Below are 24,087 nucleotides of genomic sequence, written 5' to 3' on the forward strand. Positions count from 1 at the left end.
AGGAAATGACATGCGCTCTCATAATAGCCAAAACATTTTATTTTTTATTTTTTTTCTAAATAAGACTTCCTATTTCCATTGGCATAAAGGCAACTTTGAACCAAAAGCAGCACCATTGCATTATGTAACTGTTGCCTTTGAATTACGTCTGCTTAGAAAGGGTTACAACCGTGGCTTGCATTTATACTTTTCCTACCACTAGCAAATGTTTTGTGAATCTACAGCTCCCCCAGCTGCACCAAAACCATATTCTGATTTTTAGCGGCCTTCCCCACCGCCAGCAAGGTCAGGGAGTGTGGTTTTTTTTTTCCCCACCTCCATGTGGAATTAAAATAGTGTGATAAAGGGAAGGTTCTAACTGCCAATGATCAGTATAGAAACTATATCCAAGCTGCAGGCAGTTCACAGCTCACTGCGTGTGGGGGGAGGAGGAGAAAAAAAAAAAAAAAAAGCAAGCAGTATACAGTGGGGGAGGGGAGGCAGTATTGCTGACTACTCACCAGAAACCCCGTGGCTGATCCTTTGAAAGATTCCCTGACAGCACATTAACATTCAGCAATTGTGGCCTTCGCCCTACCGGAAAAAAAAAAAATGGAAAAGAGGTATGATTAAGTTTTCACATATCCCTTGGGTATTTAATGGGGTGTAGGATTGAGAGCAGCTGTCATGCAGGGTACATCCTTTGCTGGAGGGGGGGATGGGGAGGAGATGCCATTTATAGGCTGTGCCTTTACACTGGTTCCATTAGCGTCTGTCTAGCAAGGAACAGTAGATAGACAATTTGAGTCGGCCTAGGCAAGGAAAACGGCCGAAGATGGCCTTACTGTCAGTCTTGGAAAGTCATTAGAGGCCTACTGCATGCCGGTCTTCCTACAACTTTCAAGGTTGTTAACAGTCCGATATTAGTTGAATGAAGGCAGCATTGGTATGTGTATGTGGTTACTCTTCTAGGAATAGAGGCCAAAGATGGCCTCACTGTCAGCCAAGGAAGGTCAGTAGAATCCTGGTGTGTTCAGGCCTACTATCAGCGTTCGAGGTTATTTAATATCTGATATTGGATGTATGAAGGCCACATCGGTGTGTGTATGTGGTTACTCTTCTAGGAATAGAGGCCAAAGATGGTCTCACTGTCAGCCACGGAAGATCAGTAGAATCCTGGTGTGTTCAGGCCTGCTACCGACTTTCGAGGTTGTTTAATATCTGATATTGGATGTATGAAGGCCGCATCCGTATATGTATGTGGTAACTCTTCTAGGAATAGAGGCCAAAGATGGCCTCACTGTCAGCCAAGGAAGATCAGTAGAATCCTGGTGTGTTCAGACCTACTATCGGCGTTCGAGGTTGTTTAATATCTGATATTGGATGTATAAAGGCCGCATCCGTATGTGTATGTGGTAACTCTTCTAGGAATAGAGGCCAAAGATGGCCTCACTGTCAGCCAAGGAAGATCAGTAGAATCCTGGTGTGTTCAGGCCTGCTACCGACTTTCGAGGTTGTGTAATATCTGATATTGGATGTATGAAGGCCGCATCGGTATGTGTATGTGGTTACTCTTCTAGGAATAGAGGCCAAAGATGGTCTCACTGTCAGCCAAGGAAGATCAGTAGAATCCTGGTGTGTTCAGGCCTGCTACCGACTTTCGAGGTTGTTTAATATCTGATATTGGATGTATGAAGGCCGCATCCGTATATGTATGTGGTAACTCTTCTAGGAATAGAGGCCAAAGATGGCCTCACTGTCAGCCAAGGAAGATCAGTAGAATCCTGGTGTGTTCAGACCTACTATCGGCGTTCGAGGTTGTTTAATATCTGATATTGGATGTATGAAGGCCACATTGGTGTGTGTATGTGGTTACTCTTCTAGGAATAGAGGCCAAAGATGGCCTCACTGTCAGCCAAGGAAGATCAGTAGAATCCTGGTGTGTTCAGGCCTGCTACCGACTTTCGAGGTTGTGTAATATCTGATATTGGATGTATGAAGGCCACATCGGTATGTGTATGTGGTTACTCTTCTAGGAATAAAGGCCAAAGATGGCCTCACTGTCAGCCAAGGAAGGTCAGTAGAATCCTGGTGTGTTCAGGCCTGTTATCGGCATTTGAGGTTGTTTAATATCTGATATTGGATGTATGAAGGCCACATCGGTATGTGTATGTGGTTACTCTTCTAGGAATAGAGGCCAAAGATGGCCTCACTTTCAGTCAAGGAAGATGAGTAGAATCCTGGTGTGTTCAGGCCTGCTACCGACTTTCGAGGTTGTTTAATATCTGATATTGGATTATGAAGGCCGCATCGGTATGTGTATGTGGTTACTCTTCTAGGAACAGAGGCCAAAGATGGCCTCACTATCAGCCAAGGAAGGTCAGTAGAATCCTGGTGTGTTCAGGCTTGCTACCGGCTTTCGAGGTTATTTAATATCTGATATTGGTTGTATGAAGGCCACACTGGTGTGTGTGTGTGGTTACCTGTTGTCTGATATTGGCATTCGACTCTTATATCCTCACTTCAATTCAGAAACAGCCTTCAGTTGAAGAAGGCTGAAGTTGACCATTAAGGTGGAACTTCACGCTCCCAATCAGCACTGGTTATTTTAAAGGAGTTGTAAAGGCAGAAGGTTTTTTTTTTATCTTATAAATCTATAAATTAAAATAAATAAACTTCTATGTGTAGCACCGCCCCAATTACCTACCGAGCTCCTACTCTCTCCATCAATGTCCACTATCCCCTCAGCCATCCAGTACACTCCTCCTGATTGGCTGAGACAGAGCAGCTGCGCCACTGGTCCCCAAGGCTGTCAATAAAAGTCAGTCAGCCAATCAGGGGAGAGAGGGGGCGGGACTAGGTCAGGACTCCGTGTCTGAATGGATGCACAGAGCTCTGACTTGGCTTGGGTGCCCCCTGTAGCAAGCTACTGGCTGAGGGGGGCACTCAAAGAAGGGAGGGGCTAGGAGCACAGAAGAGGGACCTGAGAAGAGGAGAATCCAGGCTGCTCTGTGCAAAACCAACTGTACAGAGGAGGTAAGTATAACATGTTTGTTACTTTAAAAAAAAAAGGAGCCTTTACAATCACTTTAATCCCTCATGCTGCAAGTATTCGTAAAAAGATAGGAAAGTATATCATATTTGTTTGTTTTAAACTTTTCTTTTTTTTTTTTTTACATTTCTTCAGTTACTTCCTGGTTTCTTGACTAGGCAAATGATGTCATACAACCCAAGAGTCTTCAGGAGAGGAGGAGGGGTTTTCTCAGCTAAGCACGCCCTCCTGTGTGCATGCTTGAGCTAAGGACAGATGGATTCCAGGAAGTAAATACATGAAAAATTTGCCCTTATCAAGATGGCCACGGACAGAAATTCTAGGGGTTTGTTTTTCAAAGTGATTTCTCAACAAAACAAAGCATGGAGACATGGATGCATGGGGAAGTTTGCTTTGAACATTAAAAATGAATTAAATAGTGTTTTTTGGTTTGTGGTGCTCAGATGTAATGAAGATCCTGCTTTAAGGTGCAACAATGTTAAATTGCATGCAATAAAAGTCACAATTTTTCTGAGAAACATCAAATAGGAACAACCCTGCCCTATAGGAAATAATATATATTTACTTTCCCTATTTATATGCCACCAAAATATTACTCAATGGAGTACCTAGAAGCATTTTCATAAACCTCTGCCTCCAAAGGAGCTTACAATCGCAAGCTATTTTTGCCACTCTAGTCAACCTAAGGAGTCAACAGCTAAACTTCCAGGGCCTTTTTGAGTCTTAGGAGGAAACTCAGGAAAACTCAATGCAGATGATTCCAAAATTACAACTAAAACCAAAACTTTGTGCTTTCTTCTGTAGCTGAGACTCTTTCAGCCATATTAGGGAACTCTTACAAATCCTCCTAGACATGTTACCAAATACTTTCTACCCTACTCTTCTAATGCCGCGTACACACGATCAAACTTAGTCCGCCGGACCGCATTTCACCGGACAATCCGATCGTGTGTGGGCTTCCGCGGACTTTTTCAGCGTGAAGTCTTTTTGGGGATGTCTCTACCAGCTTTGCACATCTAGAGAGGGACATTTTTGCCCAATTCTTCTTTGCAAAATAGCTCAAGCTCTGTCAGATTGGATGGAGAGTGTCTGTGAACAGCAATTTTCAAGTCTTGCCACAGATTCTCAATTGGATTTAGGTCTGGACTTTGACTGGGCCATTCTAACACATGAATATGCTTTGATGTAAACCATTCCATTGTAGCTCTGGCTTTATGTTTCGGGTCGTTGTCCTGCTGAAAGGTGAACCTCCGCCCCGGTCTCAAGTCTTTTGCAGTCTCTAAGGTTTTCTTCTAAGATTGCCCTGTATTTAGCTCTATCCATCTTCCCATCAACTCTGACCAGCTTCCCTGTCCCTGCTGAAGAAAAGCATCCCCACCACATGATGCTGCCACCACCGTGTTTCACGATGGGGATGGTGTGTTCAGGGTGATGTGCAGTGTTAGTTTTCCCCACACACATAGCGTTTTGCTTTTAGGCCAAAAAAGTTAAATTTTGGTCTCATCTGACCAGATCACCTTCTTCCACATGTTTGCTGTGTCCCCCACAATGGCTTCTCACAAACTGCAAACAGGACTTCTTATGACTTTATTTCACCAATATCTTTCTTCTTGTCACTCTTCCATAAAGGGCAGATTTGTGGAGAGACGACTAATAGTTGTCCTGTGGACAGATTCTCCCCCCTGAGCTGTGGATCTCTGCAGCTCCTCCAGAGATACCATGGGCCTCTTGGCGGCTTCTCTGATGAATGCTCTCCTTGCCCGGCCGGTCAGTTTAGGTGGACGGTCATGTCTTGGTAGGTTTGCAGTTGTGCCCATACTCTTTCCATTTTCAGATGACGGATTGAACAGAGCTCTGTGAGAGGTTCAAAGCTTGGGATATTTTTTATAACTTAACCCTGCTTTATACTTCTCCACAACTTTATCCCTGACAGGTCTGGTGTGTTCCTTGGCCTTCATGACGCTGTTTGCTCCCCAAGGTTCACTAGCAAACCTCTGAGGGCTTTAAAGTACAGCTGTATTTATACTGAGATTAAATTACACACAGGTGGACTCTAGTTAGGGGTATCAGAGTAAAGGGAGCGGAATACAAATGCACACCACACTTTTCACATATATTCATTTGTGGAAAAAAAAATTGAAAACCATTTGTCATTTCTCTTCCACTTCACAATTATGCGCCACTTTGTGTTGGTCTATCAAATAAAATCCCAATAAAATACATTTAAGTTTTTGGTTGTAAGATTTTTATTATTATTATTATTATTATACAGGATTTATATAGCACCAACAGTTTACACAGCACTTTACAATATAAGAGGGAGACAATACAGTTATAATACAATAAAATGAATGCCGCTGCCAGACTCATCCACCTTACCAGCCATTCAGTGTCCTCCACCCCTCTCTGCCAATCCCTGCATTGTCTTCCACTCACTCAACGAATAAAATTCAAAGTACTAATAATAATAATAATTTACAAAGCCATCCATAACTCTGCCCCTAGTTACATCACTAACCTAGTCCCAAAATACCAACCAAGCCGCTCTCTTCGGTCATCCCAAGACCTCCTGCTCTCTAGCTCCCTTGTCACCTCCTCCCACGCTCACCTCCAGGATTCCTCCAGAGCCTCTCCCATCCTTTGGAACTCCCTACCCCAATCTGTCCGACTGTCCCCTAATCTATCTATCTTTAGACGATCCCTGAAAACCCTTCTCTTCAAAGAAGCCTATCCCGCTTCTAACTAACACTGTTTTACTTCCTCCATCAGCTCCTCCCCCCACAGCTATTACCTTTTGTATCAATTGCCCCTTCCTTTTTAGATTGTAAGCTCTAACGAGCAGGGCCCTCTGATTCCTCTTCTACCAAATTGTAATGTAACTGTAATTTCTGCCCTCATGTTGTAAAGCGCTGAGCAAACTGTTGGCGCTATATAAAACCTGTATAATAATAATAATAAAATACAAGAGAATTAAGAGGGCCCTGCTCAGAAGAGCTTACAATCTAATAGGGTGGGGCAGGTGGTACAAAAGGTTGTAACTGTGGGGAATGAGCTGATGGAAGTGGTAAAAGATTAGTTAGGGACGTAATAGGCTTTCCTGAAGAGATGAGTTTTCAGGGATCGCCTGAAGGTTGCAAGAGTAGGGGATAGCCGGACAGGTGGGGGTCGCAAGTTCCAGAGGACGGGAGAGGCTCTGGAAAAAATCCTGGAGATGAGCATGGGAGGGGGAGACGAAGATGACAAAATGTAGAAATCTTCAAGGGGTAGGAATACTTTTTCAAGGCACTGTAGGGGTCAATGAGAGGAACCCCAGTGTCCAGTGAAGGACACATTATTTTCTACACCTGGAAACGTTGGATAATACAGATGGCCAGAGCTCTTCAAGAGGGTAAAGTCTACCCGCCACTAAACAGATGAATTTGTTTGGCAGCAGATTAGCGATTTACAAGAAACATTCAAACAAACCTATCCATTCGTTATCTAATGACAACCCACCACAAAACCTTTTATGTTCGGGAAGGTAACCCCTTCACTCCTTGCAAATTCAACAGGAAACCAAAGGGAATGACCTGCACTCTCATATTAGCCAAAACACTTTTTTTAAATAAGACTTCCTACATCCATTGGTATAAAGACTCCTGAGAATCAAACACAGTACCATCTCATTATGCAGTTGTTGCCTTTGTGTTACAATTGCTTAGAAAGGGTTACAACTGTGGCTTGCATTTATTTATTTTCTACCACTAGCAAATGTTTTTTTTTTAAATCTAAAGCTCCCCCGGCTGCACCAGAACCAGTCTGTTTCTTAGGCAGTCTTCCCCACCACCAGCAAGGTCAGGGAATGTGGTATTTTTTGACTTCCATGTGGAATGTAAAGAGTGTGATAAGGGAAAATTCCAACTGCTAATGATCAGCATAGAAACCGTATCTAAGCTCCAGGCAGTGTGGGGGGAGGAGGAGTAACAAAGCTTCAACATACAGTGGGGGAGGGGAGGCAGTAATGCTTACTAGTCACCGGAAACCCTGTGGTTTTTTTCCTTTTGAAACATTCCCTGGCAGCACATTAACATTCAGCAATTGTGGCCTTCGCCCTGCTGGGGGAAAAAAATGGAGGAGAGGTATGATTGAGTTTTCACATATCCCTTGGGTATTAATAAGGTGTAGGATTGTGAGCAGCTGTTATGCACAGGAGACTGCAGGGTACATCCTCTACTGGTGGGGGAGGGGGAGGAGATTCCATTTATAAGCTGTGCCTTTGCACTGGTTCCATTAGCATCTGCCTAGCAAGGAACAGTAGATAAACAATTTGAGTCAGCCTAGGCAAGGAAAATGGCCAAAGATGGCCTCACTGTCAGCCATGGAAGGTCAATCGAGGCCTGCTGTGTGTAGGCCTACCTCCAACTTTCAAGGCTGTTACAAGACTGATATTCGTTGAATGAAGGCTGAATTGGTATGTGTATGTGGTTACCTGTTGTCTTGGCATTTGACTCTTATAACCTCCCTTCAATTCAGAAAGAACCTCCAGTACAAGAAGGCCGAAGTTGAGAGTTATGGTGAAACAATGTTTAATTGCATGCAGTAATAAACGTCTTCGCATATTCCTTGGGTATTTAATGGGATGTACGATTGTGAGCAGCTGTCATGCCCAGGAGACTGCAGGGTACATCCTTTAATGGTGGGGGAGGGGGGGAGTGATGCCATTTATAGGCTGCGTCTTTGCACTGGTTCCATTACCATCTGTCTAGCAAGGAACCGTAGACAGACAATTTGAGTTGGTTTGGGCAAGGAAAATGGCCAAGGATGGCCTTCCTATCAACCAAGGAAGGTCAGTAGAAGCCTACTGTGTTCGGGCCTCCTACCGAATTTCGAGGTTGTTAAATATCTTATACTGGTTGAATGAAGGACAGATTGGCATGTGTATGTGGTTATCTGTTATCTGATATTGGCTTTTGAATCTTATATCCTCCCTTAAAGGCAGAAAGAACCTTGAGTGCAAGAAGGTTGAAGCTGAGGGTTAAGGTGGGACGATGGTTGCATACAATAAAGAAAAGTCATAAGTCTTCTGAGGGACATCAAACTGGAACAACCCTGTCCAAATGAAAATTATTTATTTGTTTATTGTATTTATATAAAACTTGACATCTTGCACATCAGAGTACATATTATTATTATTATTATTATACAGGATTTATATAGCGCCAACAGTTTGCGACACATACATAGAAGCGTTCCCATAGGCCTTACTCCTCAGGACAGGAGCTTACAAACTAAAGCCCTGATTATACCTGCACACACAAAACACTTAAGCCCCATACACACTATCAGGTTTTTTGCTGAGATTTTCCTTCAGATTTACCAAAACCATATAATATGAGGTCAAACCTTAGGAGTTTCAATTTGTATGCAATCAGGCAGGCCCTTGCACTACATGGTTTTGGTAAATCTGAAGGAAAAAAACAGCAGAAAATCTGATAGTGTGTATGGGGCTTTAAAGGTCAGCTTGAGGGTGCAACAAAAATCCTTTCATGGCCCTTTTGAATCTTAGGAGGAAACTCAGACAAACTCCATGCAGATCGTATACAAAGAATAATCGCCCTGATGCAGCAAGGCTGGATGCAGCAAGGCTGGACTACTAACCTCATAGCCACCTTGCTGCCTATGGCATAATCACTTCCTTTAAAGATAATTACTCCAAAATTACTACTGGACAACTAATACCAAGGCCATGCATGAGTTAATTTTTTATAGTAAAGTAAGGACCGAAAGTTTGTACTTTCCTTTGTAACTGAGACTCTTTCAGCCATATTTAGGGACTCTTATGAACCCTCTTGTACCTTACTCTTCTAAGAAGAGAGCTAAAGGAGAAGAAATTCCCCATGCCTGTCAAATACAATACCCCAGAGAAGCCTGTGACCAAATTCCACACCCCCATGGCCGAGGGATCATTACCAGAGCCCACAGAATGGCATCAGAGTACCCCAGGAAACCCTCATCCCTGACAGGCATCTTCATCTCATGAACCTGTAAGTGTACATCTTACACTAACATTCTACAATCAGTGAGACTATTCCAGTTGGCACCTCCACCCCTTCTCTCACTCTTCGCCAAATTCAATTAATGCTATGAATGGCTTGACTGATTTAAGCCTGGCTTGCCCACAGCAGAGAAGGAAGGGTCTGAGAGGGGACTATCTTCTCTATTCTAGGTATTTTACAGGGGTTACAGCTAATTAGCCTCTCAGTTTACCAAACAAGAAACCATAATATACCATAACTTCTACCTCTTGTTCACTAGGGCAGTATAACAAGCCAAACTTTGACCAGAAATGGGCCTCATACCTAAGCGAAGAACAATTCCCTCGCTTGCCTGAACAAGTTCTCTCCTTTCTTTTCAGCTATTTTACTGACCAAGTCAGAGGGTGTAAAAGATACGACACAAAGTACTACACTAATACCATCTAAAAGAATAACCTTTATACTTGCTATACAAACTATGTCTGGTGGCCAGTGTGTTAAGACTGTGCCCTCTATAGGAGCCCCATGCACATACATTTCTGGGTGTGCTGAATAGTGTGTCCCCTTGTGACTACCGTGGTTCTACGTTATGTCACTATTCTGATGTAGGGGTTGATGGGAGAAACCATATTGTCCAGTGGGAAACACCTGGAATCCACCACAACAACACCACATTTGTTACATCTGGAAATTTTGTATAGTATAGACCCCTGGTGCCATGTGGCCCTTTGGTATATCCCATGTGGCCCTTTGGTATATCAACCTGCAGCCCTCGGACCTCATGTAGTGGTAATATATTGAATAATATATTGAATATGGTAATAGCATTGATCTCCACTAGCCTCACGTAATGTTTCCAGTTTTATATTGTCTATCCCCAGCCAAAAATTTAGCATGTCTACACTCTATGACCCTCATTTCTTCTGTTAGGTTTGTAGTTCCTGACATCCCTCTAAAGTATTACATATATCAAACCTTATGTGCGACCCTTTGGTGATGTCATGGGCTGCATTTGTGGCCCCCTTTAGCTCATAAGTGGACAACCACTGGTATAGACACCCAGAGCTCTTTAAGAGGGTGAGGATTCAAAAGAAAGGCTGCAGGACAGGTAAGTATAAATACTGGGTTTGAAACAGCGGATAGGAGATGGATATTACTGAAAATCTTCCACGAAACGGTTGAATTTTCAGAGTTTAGATTTCAAAGTATATCTAAAGTCAAGGCCTTTTACTTGTAGTTTTGGAGAGAGTGGTGGTGGTGGTGGTGATGGTGGTGGGGAATGGGTGGTAAAACCCTTGTCAGGTTTTTATTACTGTCTGTGTCTCTGTTGGGGAAATGTACTCTCTTTGTCCTGGTGTCCATTATCAATGGGACAAGAAGTGAAGAAAGATTCCAGTTGTTACAGTTGTCACTGGGCAGGAGGTTATGGGAAAAAATGTAACGAGAGCAACAATTCCAATGACAATTGAGAAGGTATTTCCCCTAATTTTATAACGATTTACTCTCATTTCCTGTCACCTTAACAGGAAATTAGGGAAATCTTACCAACGGGATGTGGCAATAGGGGGGAAACAATAAGGGTTCATTCTCGATACAAAACAAAATTTTTCCATCAGAAACTTTGAAGGAGTTTGTGAATGCCTTAATAATAATTCCAATCAGAAACTCACAAACAAGCAATGGCATTATAGTTCCTTTCAATTTTTACGATAACTAAAAGACCCAACTAAAAAAATGAATCATTCAGTTATAACACACACATAGTGATGACCAAATTGATTCATTGATTGAGTGAATCAGGTGGACAGCAAATTTGTCTTATCCTGCAGAAAATCATCCAATTCATGAAGTCGTCATTGACATTGTTCCCAAAACAACAGAATTCTTCACCACAGATCACACACCAGAACTGTATTTCAGCAAGTAAAGATTACCGAATCAGAGATTCCCCTTATTCAAACATTTCTTTGAACTTACGTAGATGCTACAACTACAAGAAAAATAATTAAAGATGTATCAACTAGTCCTATACCAACCTTTTTCTAATAAACAAGAGAGTTACAAAGGCCACACAATTCATTTACATCCACTCCGGATTATTGAAAATTTAGCAAAATCAAAGTTAAACAGGAACCCCTACGTACATGAACTTGTGAACTGTCCGAAGGACCTCTCTACTGACTTTCTACTAAACAGATTAATTAATTTTATCAGCAGATTGGTGATATACAGAGAATATTCAGACAAAGAAATCCACTCATTACCTAATGACGACCCATCGGAAAAATGATTGTCCTTTTGTTCAGGAATGTAATTTTTTAAACAGCATTACGTTTTCCCTAAAAATTCTACTTGAAAATGAGGGGAACAGACTTTTTTTTTTTTTAAAAGATAAGACTTCCTATTTTAATTGGCCAAAAGATAACTTTGAACCAAAAGCAGCACCATCTTATTATGCAACCATTGTCTTTGCATTACGATTGCTTAGAAAGGGTTACAACCGTGGCTTGCATTTATACTTCTTCTACCACTAGCAAATGTTTTGCAAATCCACAGCTCCCCCAGCTGCACCAAAACCATTCTGAATCTTAACAACCTTCCCCACCACCAAGCAAGGTCAGGGAGTGTGGTGTTGTCCCACCTCCATGTGGAATGAAAACAGTGAGATAGGGGAAGGCTCCAACTGCCAATGATCGGCATAGACACGGTATCCAAGCTCCAGGAAGTGTGGCTACAGCTGTGTGTGGGGGAGGAGAAGAAGAAGAAAAAAGCTGCAGTATACAGTAGGGGAAGGGGAGGCAGTATTGCTCTCCAGAAACCCTGTGGCTGTTCCTTTGATACATTCCCTAACTGGCAGCAAATTATCATTCGTCAGACTGTGGCCTCCACCCTTCCGGAACAAAAAGGAGAAGAGGTATGAGTGAGTTTTCACATATCTCTTGGGTATTTAATGGGGTGTAGGATTGAGGGCAGCTGTCAAGTACAGGAGATTGCAGGGTACATCCTCTGCTGGTGGGGGAGGGGGAGGAGATTACATTTATAGGCTGTGCCTTTGCACTGGTTCTATTAGCATCTCTCTAGCAAAGAACATTAGATAGATATTGATGGCCTTGTTGTCAGCCTAGGAAAGTCATTAGAGGCCTGCTGGGTGTGGGCCTCTCTCCGACTTTCAAAGTTATTACATATCTGATATTGGTTGTATGAAGGCCAGATTGGTGTATGTATGTGGTTATCTGATATTGACATTTGTCTCCCTTAAAAGCAGAAAAACGCCTTCAGTGCAAGAAGACTAAAGTTTAGGGTTAAGGTGCAACAATGTTTAATAGCATGCAACAAAGAAAAGTCACACCTCTTCTGTGGGACATCAAACAGGGACAACCCTGTCCAAGAGGAAATCATATTTATTAGTATCCTCTTTGTTTACATCACCCAGAATGTTACATAGAAGTGAAGAAGAGAAATGAGCACATAGAAGTGTTTCCATAAGTTCCTGCTTCCACAGGAGATTGCATTCTAAAGGCTCAACCATACCTGGTGGTGACAAAAGCACTCTAGGGTCAACTTAAGGAGGCAACAGCTAAACTTCTGGGACTTTTTTGGGAAACTCAGCAAAACTCCATGCAGATAATTCTAAAATTACAACTAATACCAGGTCCATACATGAGTTAACTTTGTAGCCAGGCATGGACCAAACGTTTATTCTTTCTTTTGTAGCTGAGACTTTTCCAGCCATATTTGGGAACTCAAACAAACCCTTCGGGACATTCTACCAAGTACTTTCTATTTTGCTCTTCTAAGAAGTGAGCTAAACAAGAGAAAATTACCTACACCTGTCAATTTTAATTAACACTACGAATAGTTAGATTTGTTTCAGCCTTGCCTACAACAGAAGAAGAGGCTGGTTTGGGCCTATCGTCTCCATTTTGGGCACTTTGATGTAGCAGTTAATTAACCTCTCAGTTTAGCAAACAGGAAACCACATTATAAACCACATTATAAAAATTGTCTGCCTCCTGTCAATTAGGTCAGCAAACCGAGACAGACTTTGGCCAGAAATGGGCCTCATACCTAAGGGAAGAACGGTTGCTTCAGTGGCCCAACCAGGTTCTCCACTTTCTTTCGGTACTGTGCTGAGAGAGAGAGAATCTAGTTACTGTAGAAAAGAAAAAATGACCTATACCTGTAAATTTTAATTCACACTTTGAATAGCTAGATTTGTTTCAGCCTTGCCTACCACAGAGAAGAAGCTGGTTTGGGCCTCTCGTCTCCATTTTGGGCACTTTGATGTAGAAGTTAATTAGCTTCTCAGTTTAGCAAACAGGAAACCACATAATAAAAAATTGTCTGCCTCCTGTCAATTACGACAGCAAACCCGAGCCAGACTTTGGCCAGAAATGGGCCTCATACCTAAGGGAAGAACAGTTGCTTCAGTGGCCCAACCAGGTTCTTCACTTTCTTTCGGTGCTGAGAGAGAATCTACTTACTATTGGCATCAAGAGCTATTTTAACCTAAAGTGACCATGTCTAAAAGAAGAAGCTTTATACTTGCCTGTCCAGTGGCCAGTGTGTTGAAGCTTGCCTCTCGAAGATCTTCAACCACTGACATTTTCAGGTGTGCTAATTAGCGTGTCCCTCCCCGTGGCTGCTTTGGTTGCATTCTGCATCACTACATAAAGTGATCATGTCAGGAGGTGTAAAAAATTACTTCACCAATACACTCTGAAAGAAGAAGCTTTATACTTATCTTTATAGAAGCTAGGGACTTTGCTCTTTAGAAAAACTCCAGAAACAGAGACTATTTGACATTTCCCAGTTGGCTGCTGTGGTTCCATCTGCTAACCTGTCTGTCACTACTGTGCCCTGTACTGACATAGGGGTCAATGAGAGGAACCCAAGTGTCCAGTGGAGGACACATTATTTGCTACACCTGGAAATGTTGGATAATAAAGATGGCCAGAGGTCTTCAAGAGGGCAAAATCTACCCGCCACTAAACAGATGAATTTGTTTGGCAGCAGATCAGCAATTTACGAGAAACATTCAAACAAACCTATCCACTCGTAATCTAATGACAACCCACCACAAAACCTTTTTGTTGAGGAAGGTAACCCTTTTACCCCTTTCAAATTCAACAGGAAACCAAAGGGAATGACCTGCACTCTCATATTAGCCAAAACACTTTTTTAAATACGATTTCCTACATCCATTGGTATAAAGACTCCTGAGAATCAAACACAGTACCATCTCATTATGCAGTTGTTGCATTTGGGGTACAATTGCTTAGAAAAGGGTTACAACTGTGGCTTGCATTTATTTATTTTCTACCATTAGCAAATGTTTTTTTAAATCTAAAGCTCCCCCGGCTGCACCAGAACCAGTCTGTTTCTTAGGCAGTCTTCCCCACCACCAGCAAGGTCGGGGAATGTGGTATTTTTTTTACTTATATGTGGAATGTAAAGAGTGTGATAAGGGAAAATTCCAACTGCTAATGATCAGCATAGGAACAGTATCTAAGCTCCAGGCAGTGTGGGGGGAGGAGGAGTAAAAAAGCTGCAACATACAGTGGGGGAGGGGAGGCAGTAATTCTTACTAGTCACCGGAAACCGCATGTTTTTTCCTTTTGAAACATTCCCTGGCAGCACATTAACATTCAGCAATTGTGGCCTTCGCCCTGCCGGGGAAAAAAAATGGAGAAGAGGTATGATTGAGTTTTCACATATCCCTTGGGTATTAATGGGGTGTAGGATTGTGAGCAGCTGTTATGCACAGGAGACTGAAGGGTACATCCTCTACTGGTGGGGGAGGGGGAGGAGATTCCATTTATAGGCTGTGCCTTTGCACTGGTTCCATTAGCATCTGCCTAGCAAGGAACAGTAGATAGACAATTTGAGTCAGCCTAGGCAAGGAAAATGGTCAAAGATGGCCTCACTGTCAGCCATGAAAAGTCATTAGAGGCCTGCTGTGTGCAGGCCTACTTCCAACTTTCAAGGCTGTTACAAGACTGATATTCGTTGAATGAAGGTTGAATTGGTGTGTGTATGTGGTTACCTGTTGCCTTTGACTCTTTTATCCTCCCCTCAATTCAGAAAGAACCTTCAGTACATGAAGGCGGAAGTAGAGAGTTATGGTGAAACAATGTTTAATTGCATGCAGTAATAAAAGTCTTCACATATTCCTTGGGTATTTAATGGGGTGTAAGATTGTGAGCAGCTGTCTTGCAGAGGAGACTGCAGAGTACATCCTTTGCTGGTGGGGGAGGGGAAAGTGATGCCATTTATAGGCTGCGTCTTTGCACTGGTTCCATGACCATCTGTCTAACAAGGAACTGTAAACAGACAATTTGTGTTGGTTTGGGCAAGAAAAATGGCCAAAGATGGCCTCCCAATCAACCAAAGAAGGTCAGTAGAAGCCTACTGTGTTTTTGCCTCTTTCGGGGACCGACTTTCGAGGTTGTTACTCTAAATATCTTATACTGTTTGAATGAAGGCCAGATTGGCATGTGTATGTGGTTATCTGTTATTGCCATTTGAAGCTTATATCCTCCCATAAAGGCAGAAAGAATCTTCAGTGCAAGAAGGCTGAAGCTGAGGGTTAAAGTGGGACGATGGTTGCATACAATAAAGAAAAGTCATAAGTCTTCTGAGGGACATCAAACAAGAACAACACTGTCCAAAAGGAAATGATATCTTTGTTTATTGCATTTATATAAAACTCCACATCTTGCACATCATAGTACATATTATTATTGTTATTATTATACAGGATTTATAGAGCACCAACAGTTTTCGACACATACATTTTAAGCTTTCCCATAGGCCTTACTCCACAGGACAGGAGCTTAGAATTTAAATCCTCGATTACACCTGCACACACAAAACACTTAAAGGTCAGCTTGAGGGTGCAACAAAAATCCTTTCATGGCCCTTTTAATTTAAGGAGGAAACTCAGGCAAACTCGATGCAGATGGTATATAAAGAATAACCTCATCACCGTGATGCAGCAAGCCTAGACTGCTAACCTCATAGCCACCTTGCTGCCCATGGCGTAATCACTACGAACTATGTCTTGTGGCCAGTGTGTTAAGACTCTTCCCCCAATAGGAGCTCCATGCACATACAGTACATTTCTGGGTGTGCTGAATAGTATGTTCCCTTGTGGCTGTCGTGGTTCCACGTTATGTCACCACAGTACTCTGTTCTGATGTAAGGCTTGATAGTAGAAACCACATTGTCCAGTGGGGGGACACCTGGAAGCCACCACACCACACCAACACCACATTTGTTACACCTGAAAATTTTGGATAGTATAGACCCCTGGTGCCCAACATGTGGCCCTTTGGTATATCAACCTGCAGCCCTTGGACCTCATGTAGTGGGAATATATTGATTATGGTAATAGCATTGATCTCTACTAGCCTCATGTAATGTTCCCAGTTTTGTATTTTCTATCCCAAGCCAAAAATGTAGCATGTCTACACACTCTGACCCTCATTTATTCTATTAGGTCTGCAGTTCCTGACAGCCCTCTAAAGAATTATATATATTGAAACTTATGTGCGACCCTTTGGTGATGTCATGGGCTGCATTTGCGGCCTCCTTTAGCCCATAAGTGGACAACCACTGGTATAGACACCCAGAGATATTCAAGAGGGTGAGGTTTCAACACAAAGGCTCCAGGACAGGTAAGTATAAATACTGGGTTTAAAACAGCAGATAAGAGATGGATATTGCTGAAAATCTTCCATTAAACTGTTGGATTTCAAGACTTTAGATTTCAAAGTCAAAGAGTGGTGTTGGTGGTGGTGGTGGTGGTGGTGGGGGGGGGGGGGGTGGGGGGGGGGGGTGTTTGATAAAACCCTTGTCAGTTTTTTTTTACTGTCTGTGTCTCTGTTGGGGAAATGTACTCTCTTTGTGCTGCTGTCCATTATCAATGGGACAAGAAGTGAAGAAAAGTTCCATTTGTTACAGTTGTCACCGGGCATATGGGGAAAAAAAATGAATGAGAGCATCAATTCCAATGGTATTTCCCCTAATTTTCTAACGATTTACTCTCATTCCCTGTCACCTTAACAGGAAATGAAGGAAACCTTACCAATAGGATGTGGCAATAGGGTGGAAAAAATAAGGGTTTATTCTCGATACAAAACAAATTATTTCCATCAGAAACTTTGAACGAGTTTGTGAATGTCTTAATATTAATTCCAATCAGAAACTCACAAACAAGCAATGGCATTATATTTCCTTTAAATTTTACCGATATCTAAAAGACCCAACTAAAAAAATGAATCATTCCGTTATAACACACACATAGTGATGACCAAATTGATTCATTGATTGAGTGAATCAGGCGGACAGCAAATTTGTCTCATGAAAATTTATCCTGCAGAAAATCATCCAATTCATGAAGTCTTTATTTCCAATTGTTCCCGAACTATGGAATTCTTCACCACATATCACACACCAGAACTGTATTTCAGCAAGTAAAGATTACCGAATCAGAGATTCCCCTTATTCAAACATTTCTTTGAACTTACGTAGATGCTACAACCCCAAGAAAGATAACTAAAGATGTATCAACTAGTCCTATACCAACCTTTTTCTAATAAACAAGAGAGTTACAAAGGACACACAATTCATTTACATCCACTCCGGATTGTTGAAAATTTTGCAAAATCAAAGTTAAACAGGAACACCTACATACATGAACTTGTGAAGGGTCCGAAGGACCTCTCTACTGACTTTCTACTAAACAGATGAATTAATTTGGCAGCAGATTGGTGATATACAAGGAATATTCAGACAAAGAAATCCACTCATTACCTAACGACAACCCATCGGAAAAATTATTGTCCTTTTTGTTCAGGAATGTACATTTTTAAACGGCATTACGTTTTCCCTAAAAATTCTATAGGAAAATGAAGGAAACATCCTTTTTTCTTAAAGATAAGACTTCCTATTTTAATTGGCCTAAAGATAACTTTGAACCAAAAGCAGCACCTTCCTATTATGCAACCATTGTCTTTGCATTACGATTGCTTAGAAAGGGTTACAACCGTGGCTTGCATTTATACTTCTTCTACCACTAGCAAATGTTTTGCAAATCCACAGCTCCCCCAGCTGCACCAAAACCATTCTGAATCTTAACAACCTTCCCCACCACCAAGCAAGGTCAGGGAGTGTGGTGTTTTCCCACCTCCATGTGGAATGAAAACAGTGAGATAGGGGAAGGCTCCAACTGCCAATGATCGGCATAGACACGGTATCCAAGCTCCAGGAAGTGTGGCTACAGCTGTGTGTGGGGGAGGAGGAGAAGAAGAAAAAAGCTGCAGTATACAGTGGGGGAAGGGGAGGCAGTATTGCTCTCCAGAAACCCTGTGGCTGTTCCTCTGATACATTCCCTAACTGGCAGCACATTATCATTCGTCAGACTGTGGCCTCCACCCTTCCGGAACAAAAAAGGAGAAGAGGTATGAGTGAGTTTTCACATATCTCTTGGGTATTTAATGGAGTGTAGGATTGAGGGCAGCTGTCATATATAGGAGATTGCAGGGTACATCCTCTGCTGGTGGGGGAGGGGGAGGAGAGTACATTTATAGGCTGTGCCTTTGCACTGGTTCTATTAGCATCTCTCTAGCAAAGAGCAGTAGATAGATATAGATGGCCTCACTGTCAGCCTAGGAAAGTCATTAGAGGCCTGCTGGGTGTGGGCCTCTCTCCGACTTTAAAAGTTATTACACATTTGACATTGGTTGTATGAAGCCCGCATTGGTGTATGTATGTGGTTATCTAATATTGACATTTGACTCCCTTAAAAGCAGAAAAACACCTTCAGTACAAGAGGACTAAAGTTTGGGGTTAAGGTGCAACAATGTTTAATGGCATGCGTTAAGAAAAGTCACACCTCTTCTACGGAACATCAAACAGGAACAACCCTTTCAAAGAGGAAATCATGTTTATTTTTACCCTCTTTGTATACACCACTCAGAATGTTGCACAACAGAGTACATAGAAGTGTTTCCAAAAGTTCCTGCTTCCACAGGAGATTACATTCTAAAGCCTCAACCATACCTGGTGGTGACAAAAGCACTCTAGGGTCAACTTAAGGAGGCAACATCTAAACTTCAGGGACTTTTTGGGGGAAACTCAGCAAAACTCCATGCAGATAATTCCAAAATTACAACTAATACCAGGTCCATACATGAGTTAACTTTGTAGCCAGGCATGGACCAAAAGTTTGTTCTTTCTTTTGTAGCTGGAGACTTTTCCAGCCATATTTGGGAACTCAAACAAACCCTTCGGGACATGCCACCAAGTACTTTCTATTTTGCTCTTCTAAGAAGTGAGCTAAACAAGAAAAAATGGCCTACACCTGTCAATTTTAATTAACGCTACGAATAGCTAGATTTGTTTCAGCCTTGCCTACAACAGAGAAGAAGAGGCTGGTTTGGGCCTATCGTCTCCATTTTGGGCACTTTGATGTAGCAGTTAATTAACCTCTCAGTTTAGCAAACAGGAAACCACATAATAAAAAATTGTCTGCCTCCTGTCAATTAGGGCAGCAAACCGAGACAGACTTTGGCCAGAAATGGCCCTCCTCATACCTAAGGGAAGAACGGTTGCTTCAGTGGCCCAACCAGGTTCTCCTCTTTCCTTCGGTACAGTGCTGAGAGAAAGAGAATCTAGTTGCTATTGGCATCAAGAGCTATTTTACCTAAAGTGACCATGTCTAAAAGAAGAAGCTTTATACTTGCCTGTCCAGTGGCCAGTGTGTTGAAACTTGCCTCTCGAAGATCTTCAACCACTGACATTTCCAGGTGTGCTAATTAGCGTGTCCCCCGTGTCTGCTGTGGTTGCATTCTGCATCACTACATAAAGTGATCATGTCAGGAGGTGTAAAAAATTACTTCACCAATACCCTCTGAAAGAAGAAGCTTTATACTTATCTTTCTAGAAGCCAGCGACTTTGCTCTTTTGAAAAACTCCAGAAATAGAGACTATTTTACATTTGCAAATTGGCGAAAAGTATGTCCCCAGGTGGCTGCTGTGGTTCCATCTGCCAACCCATCTGTCACTGTTGTGCCCTGTACTGACATAGGGGTCAATGAACCACAGTATCCAGTGAAGGACACATTATTTGCTACACCTGGAAATGTTGGATAATAAAGATGGCCAGAGGTCTTCAAGAGGGCAAAATCTACCCACCGCTAAACAGATGAATTTGTTTGGCAGCAGATCAGCAATTTACGAGAAACATTCAAACAAATCTATCCATTCGTTATCTAATGACAACCCACCACAAAACCTTTTTGTTCGGGAAGGTAACCCTTTTACCCCTTGCAAATTCAACAGGAAACCAAAGGGAATGACCTGCACTCTCATATTAGCCAAAACATTTTTTTAAATACGATTTCCTACATCCATTGGTATAAAGACTCCTGAGAATCAAACACAGTACCATCTCATTATGCAGTTGTTGCCTTTGTCTTACAATTGCTTAGAAAGGGTTACAACTGTGGCTTGCATTTATTTATTATTTTTTACCATTAGAAAATGTTTTTTTTAAATCTAAAGCTCCCCCGGCTGCACCAGAACCAGTCTGTTTCTTAGGCAGTCTTCCCCACCACCAGCAAGGTCAGGGAATGTGGTATTTTTTGACTTCCATGTGGAATGTAAAGAGTGTGATAAGGGAAAATTCCAACTGCTAATGATCAGCATAGAAACCGTATCTAAGCTCCAGGCAGTGTGGGGGGAGGAGGAGTAGAAAAGCTGCAACATACAGTGGGGGAGGGGAGGCAGCAATGCTTACTAGTCACCGGAAACCCTGTGTTTTTTTTTCCTTTTGAAACATTCCCTGGAAGCACATTAACATTCAGCAATTGTGGCCTTCGCCCTGCTGGGGGAAAAAAAATGGAGAAGAGGTATGATTGAGTTTTCACATATCCCTTGGGTATTAATGGGGTGTAGGATTGTGAGCAGCTGTCATGCACAAGAGACTGAAGGGTACATCCTCTACTGGTGGGGGAGGGGGAGGAGATTCCATTCATAGGCTGTGCCTTTGCACTGGTTCCATTAGCATCTGCCTAGCAAGGAACAGTAGATAAACAATTTGAGTCAGCCTAGGCAAGGAAAATGGCCAAAGATGGCCTCACTGTCAGCCATGGAAGGTCATTCGAGGCCTGCTATGTGTAGGCCTACCTCCAACTTTCAAGGCTGTTACAAGACTGATATTTGTTGAATGAAGGTTGAATTGGTATGTGTATGTGGTTACCTGTTGTCTTGGCATTTGACTCTTATATCCTCCCTTCAATTCAGAAAGAACCATAAGAGTCAAATGCCAAGACAACAGGTAACCACATACACATACCAATTCAACCTTCAGTACAAGAAGGCTGAAGTTGAGAGTTATGGTGAAACAATGTTTAATTGCATGCAGTAATAAACGTCTTCACATATTCCTTGGGTATTTAATGGAATGTAGGATTGTGAGCAGCTGTCATGCCCAGGAGACTGCAGGATACATCCTTTGCTGGTGGGGGAGGGGAAAGTGATGCCATTTATAGGCTGCGCCTTTGCACTGGTTCCATTACCATCTGTCTAACAAGGAACCATTGACAGACAATTTGTGTTGGTTTGGGCAAGGAAAATGGCCAAAGATGGCCTCCCAATCAACCAAAGAAGGTCAGTAGAAGCCTACTGTGTTTTGGCCTCTTTCGGGACCGACTTTCGAGGTTGTTGCTGTAAATATCTTATACTGTTTGAATGAAGGCCAGATTGGCATGTGTATGTGGCTATCTGTTATTGGCATTTAAATATTATATCCTCCCTTAAAGGCAGAAAGAACCTTCAGTGCAAGAAGGCTGGGTTAAGGTGGGACGATGGTTGCATACAATAAAGAAAAGTCATAACTCTTCTGAGGGACATCAAACTGGGACAACCCTGTCCAAAAGGAAATTATTTATTTGTTTATTGTATTTATATAAATCTCGACATCTTGCACATCATAGTACATATTATTATTGTTATTATTATACAGGATTTATAGAGCACCAACAGTTTTCGACACATACATTTTAAGCTTTCCCATAGGCCTTACTCTACAGGACAGGAGCTTAGAATTTAAATCCTCGATTACACCTGCACACACAAAACACTTAAAGGTCAGCTTGAGGGTGCAACAAAAATCCTTTCATGGCCCTTTTAATTTAAGGAGGAAACTCAGACAAACTCCATGCAAATGTTATATAAAGAATAACCTCATCACCGTGATGCAGCAAGCCTAGACTGCTAACCTCACAGCCACCTTGCTGCCCATGGCGTAATCACTTCCTTTAAAGATAAATACTCCAAAATTACTACTGGACAACGAACACCAAGGCCATGCATGAGTTCATTTTTCTATTAAAGACCGAAAGTTTGTACTTTCCTTTGTAACTGAGACTCTTTCAACCATATTTGGGGACTCTTATGAACCCTCTTGTACCTTACTCTTCTAAGTAGAGAGCTAAAGGAGAACAAATGCCCCATGTCTGTCAAATTCAATTGATGCTATGAATGGCTTGACTGATTTAAGCCTGGCTTGCCCACTGCAGAGAAGGAGAGGTCTGAGAGGGGCCTATCTTCTCTATTTTAGGTATTTTACAGAGGTTACAGCCAATTAGCCTTTCAGTTTACCAAACAAGAAACCATAATATGCCAAAATGTCTGCCTCTTGTTCATTAGGGCAGTATAATGAGCCAGACTTTGACCAGAATAGGGCCTCATACCCAAGGAAAGAACAGTTGCCTCAGTTGCCTAAACACGTTCTCTCCTTTCCTTCCATACAGTGCTGAGAATGAGAATCTATTTATTATTGTCATAAAGAGCTATTTTACTTAAAGTGACCAAGTCAGGGGGTGTAAAAGATACTACACAAAGTACTACACTAATACCATCTAAAAGAAGAACCTTTATACTTACTATACAAACTATGCCTGGTGGCCAGTGTATTAAGACTCTTTATAGGAGCTCCATGCACATACACTACATTTCTGGGTGTTCTGAATAGTATGTCCCCTTGTGGCTGCCGTGGTTCCATGTTATGTCATTACAGTGCCCTGTTCTGATGTAAGGGTTGTTGGGAGAAACCACATTGTCCAGTGGGGGGGGGGGGCACCTGGAAACCACCACACAACACATGTGGCCCTTTGGTATATCAACCTGCAGCCCTTGGACCTCATGTATTGGGAATATATTGATTATGGTAATAGCATTGATCTCCATTAGCCTTATGTAATGTTCCCAGTTTTGTATTGTCTATCCCCAGCCAAAAAATGTAGCATGTCTACACTCTATGACCCTCATTTCTTCTATTAGGTCTGCAGCTCCTGACAGCCCTCTAAAGCATTACATATATTGAACCTTATGTGCAACCTCTTGGTGATGTCATGGGCTGCATTTAGCTCATAAGTGGACAACCACTGGTATAGAAACCCAGAGCTCTTCAAGAGGGTGAGGTTTCAACACAAAGGCTACAGGACGGGGAAGTATAAATACTGGGTTTGAAACAGTAGATAGGAGATGGATATTGCTCAAAATCTTCCATTAAACTGTTGGATTTCCAGATTTTATATTTCAAAGTATATCTAAAGTCAAAGCCTTTTACTTGTAGTTTTGTACAGAGTGGTGGTGGTGGTGATGGAGGAGCGGGGGGATGGGTGGTAAAACCCTTGTCAGATTTTTAAAACTGTCTGTGTCTCTGTTGGGCAGGGCAGGACTTAGGGTGGTGGGGGCCCCTGGACTTTAGTCACTTTCGGGCCCTACCTTCTATACATTACCGTATTTATTGGCATATGACAGGCACCCCAAGTTTAGGAGGGAATTTTAAGGAAAGAAACTTTTAGGAGGGAAGTTTAAGGAAAAAACTTAAATTTAAATGCCCATCATTGCAGTCTTATCAGTGTCCATCTGCAGCCTTGCCCATCCATCTGCAGCCTTATCCAGTGTCATTGTAGCCTTGTCAGTGTAGCCTTGTCATTTGCAGCCTTGTCATTGCAGTCTTGAAGTTTA

The 24,087-nt window shown here is 42.2% G+C and overlaps 1 protein-coding gene and 1 long non-coding RNA gene across 2 annotated transcripts in view; both read left to right on the top strand.

Moving 5' to 3' along the window:
• Nucleotides 1–491: 491 nt before the first annotated feature.
• On the top strand, nucleotides 492–3,452 carry LOC143926954 (uncharacterized). The gene is made up of 2 exons (XR_013262163.1): nucleotides 492–602; nucleotides 3,167–3,452. It is a non-coding gene; the product is annotated as an uncharacterized LOC143926954 (long non-coding RNA).
• Nucleotides 3,453–20,873: 17,421 nt separating this feature from the next.
• The window catches only part of CCDC71 (coiled-coil domain containing 71), a 92,403-nt gene continuing 89,189 nt past the window's right edge, over nucleotides 20,874–24,087 (top strand). Inside the window, exon 1 of the mRNA XM_077451641.1 lies at nucleotides 20,874–20,960. Within this exon, the coding sequence (XP_077307767.1) occupies nucleotides 20,950–20,960 (11 nt within the window). The 5' untranslated portion in view covers nucleotides 20,874–20,949. The remainder of the gene's footprint in view (nucleotides 20,961–24,087) is intronic.

Source organism: Lithobates pipiens, unplaced genomic scaffold (genome assembly GCF_037356315.1).
Source record: "Lithobates pipiens isolate NorthernLeopardFrog02 unplaced genomic scaffold, aLitPip1_a1.2 Scaffold_23, whole genome shotgun sequence".
Lineage (NCBI taxonomy): Eukaryota > Metazoa > Chordata > Amphibia > Anura > Ranidae > Lithobates > Lithobates pipiens.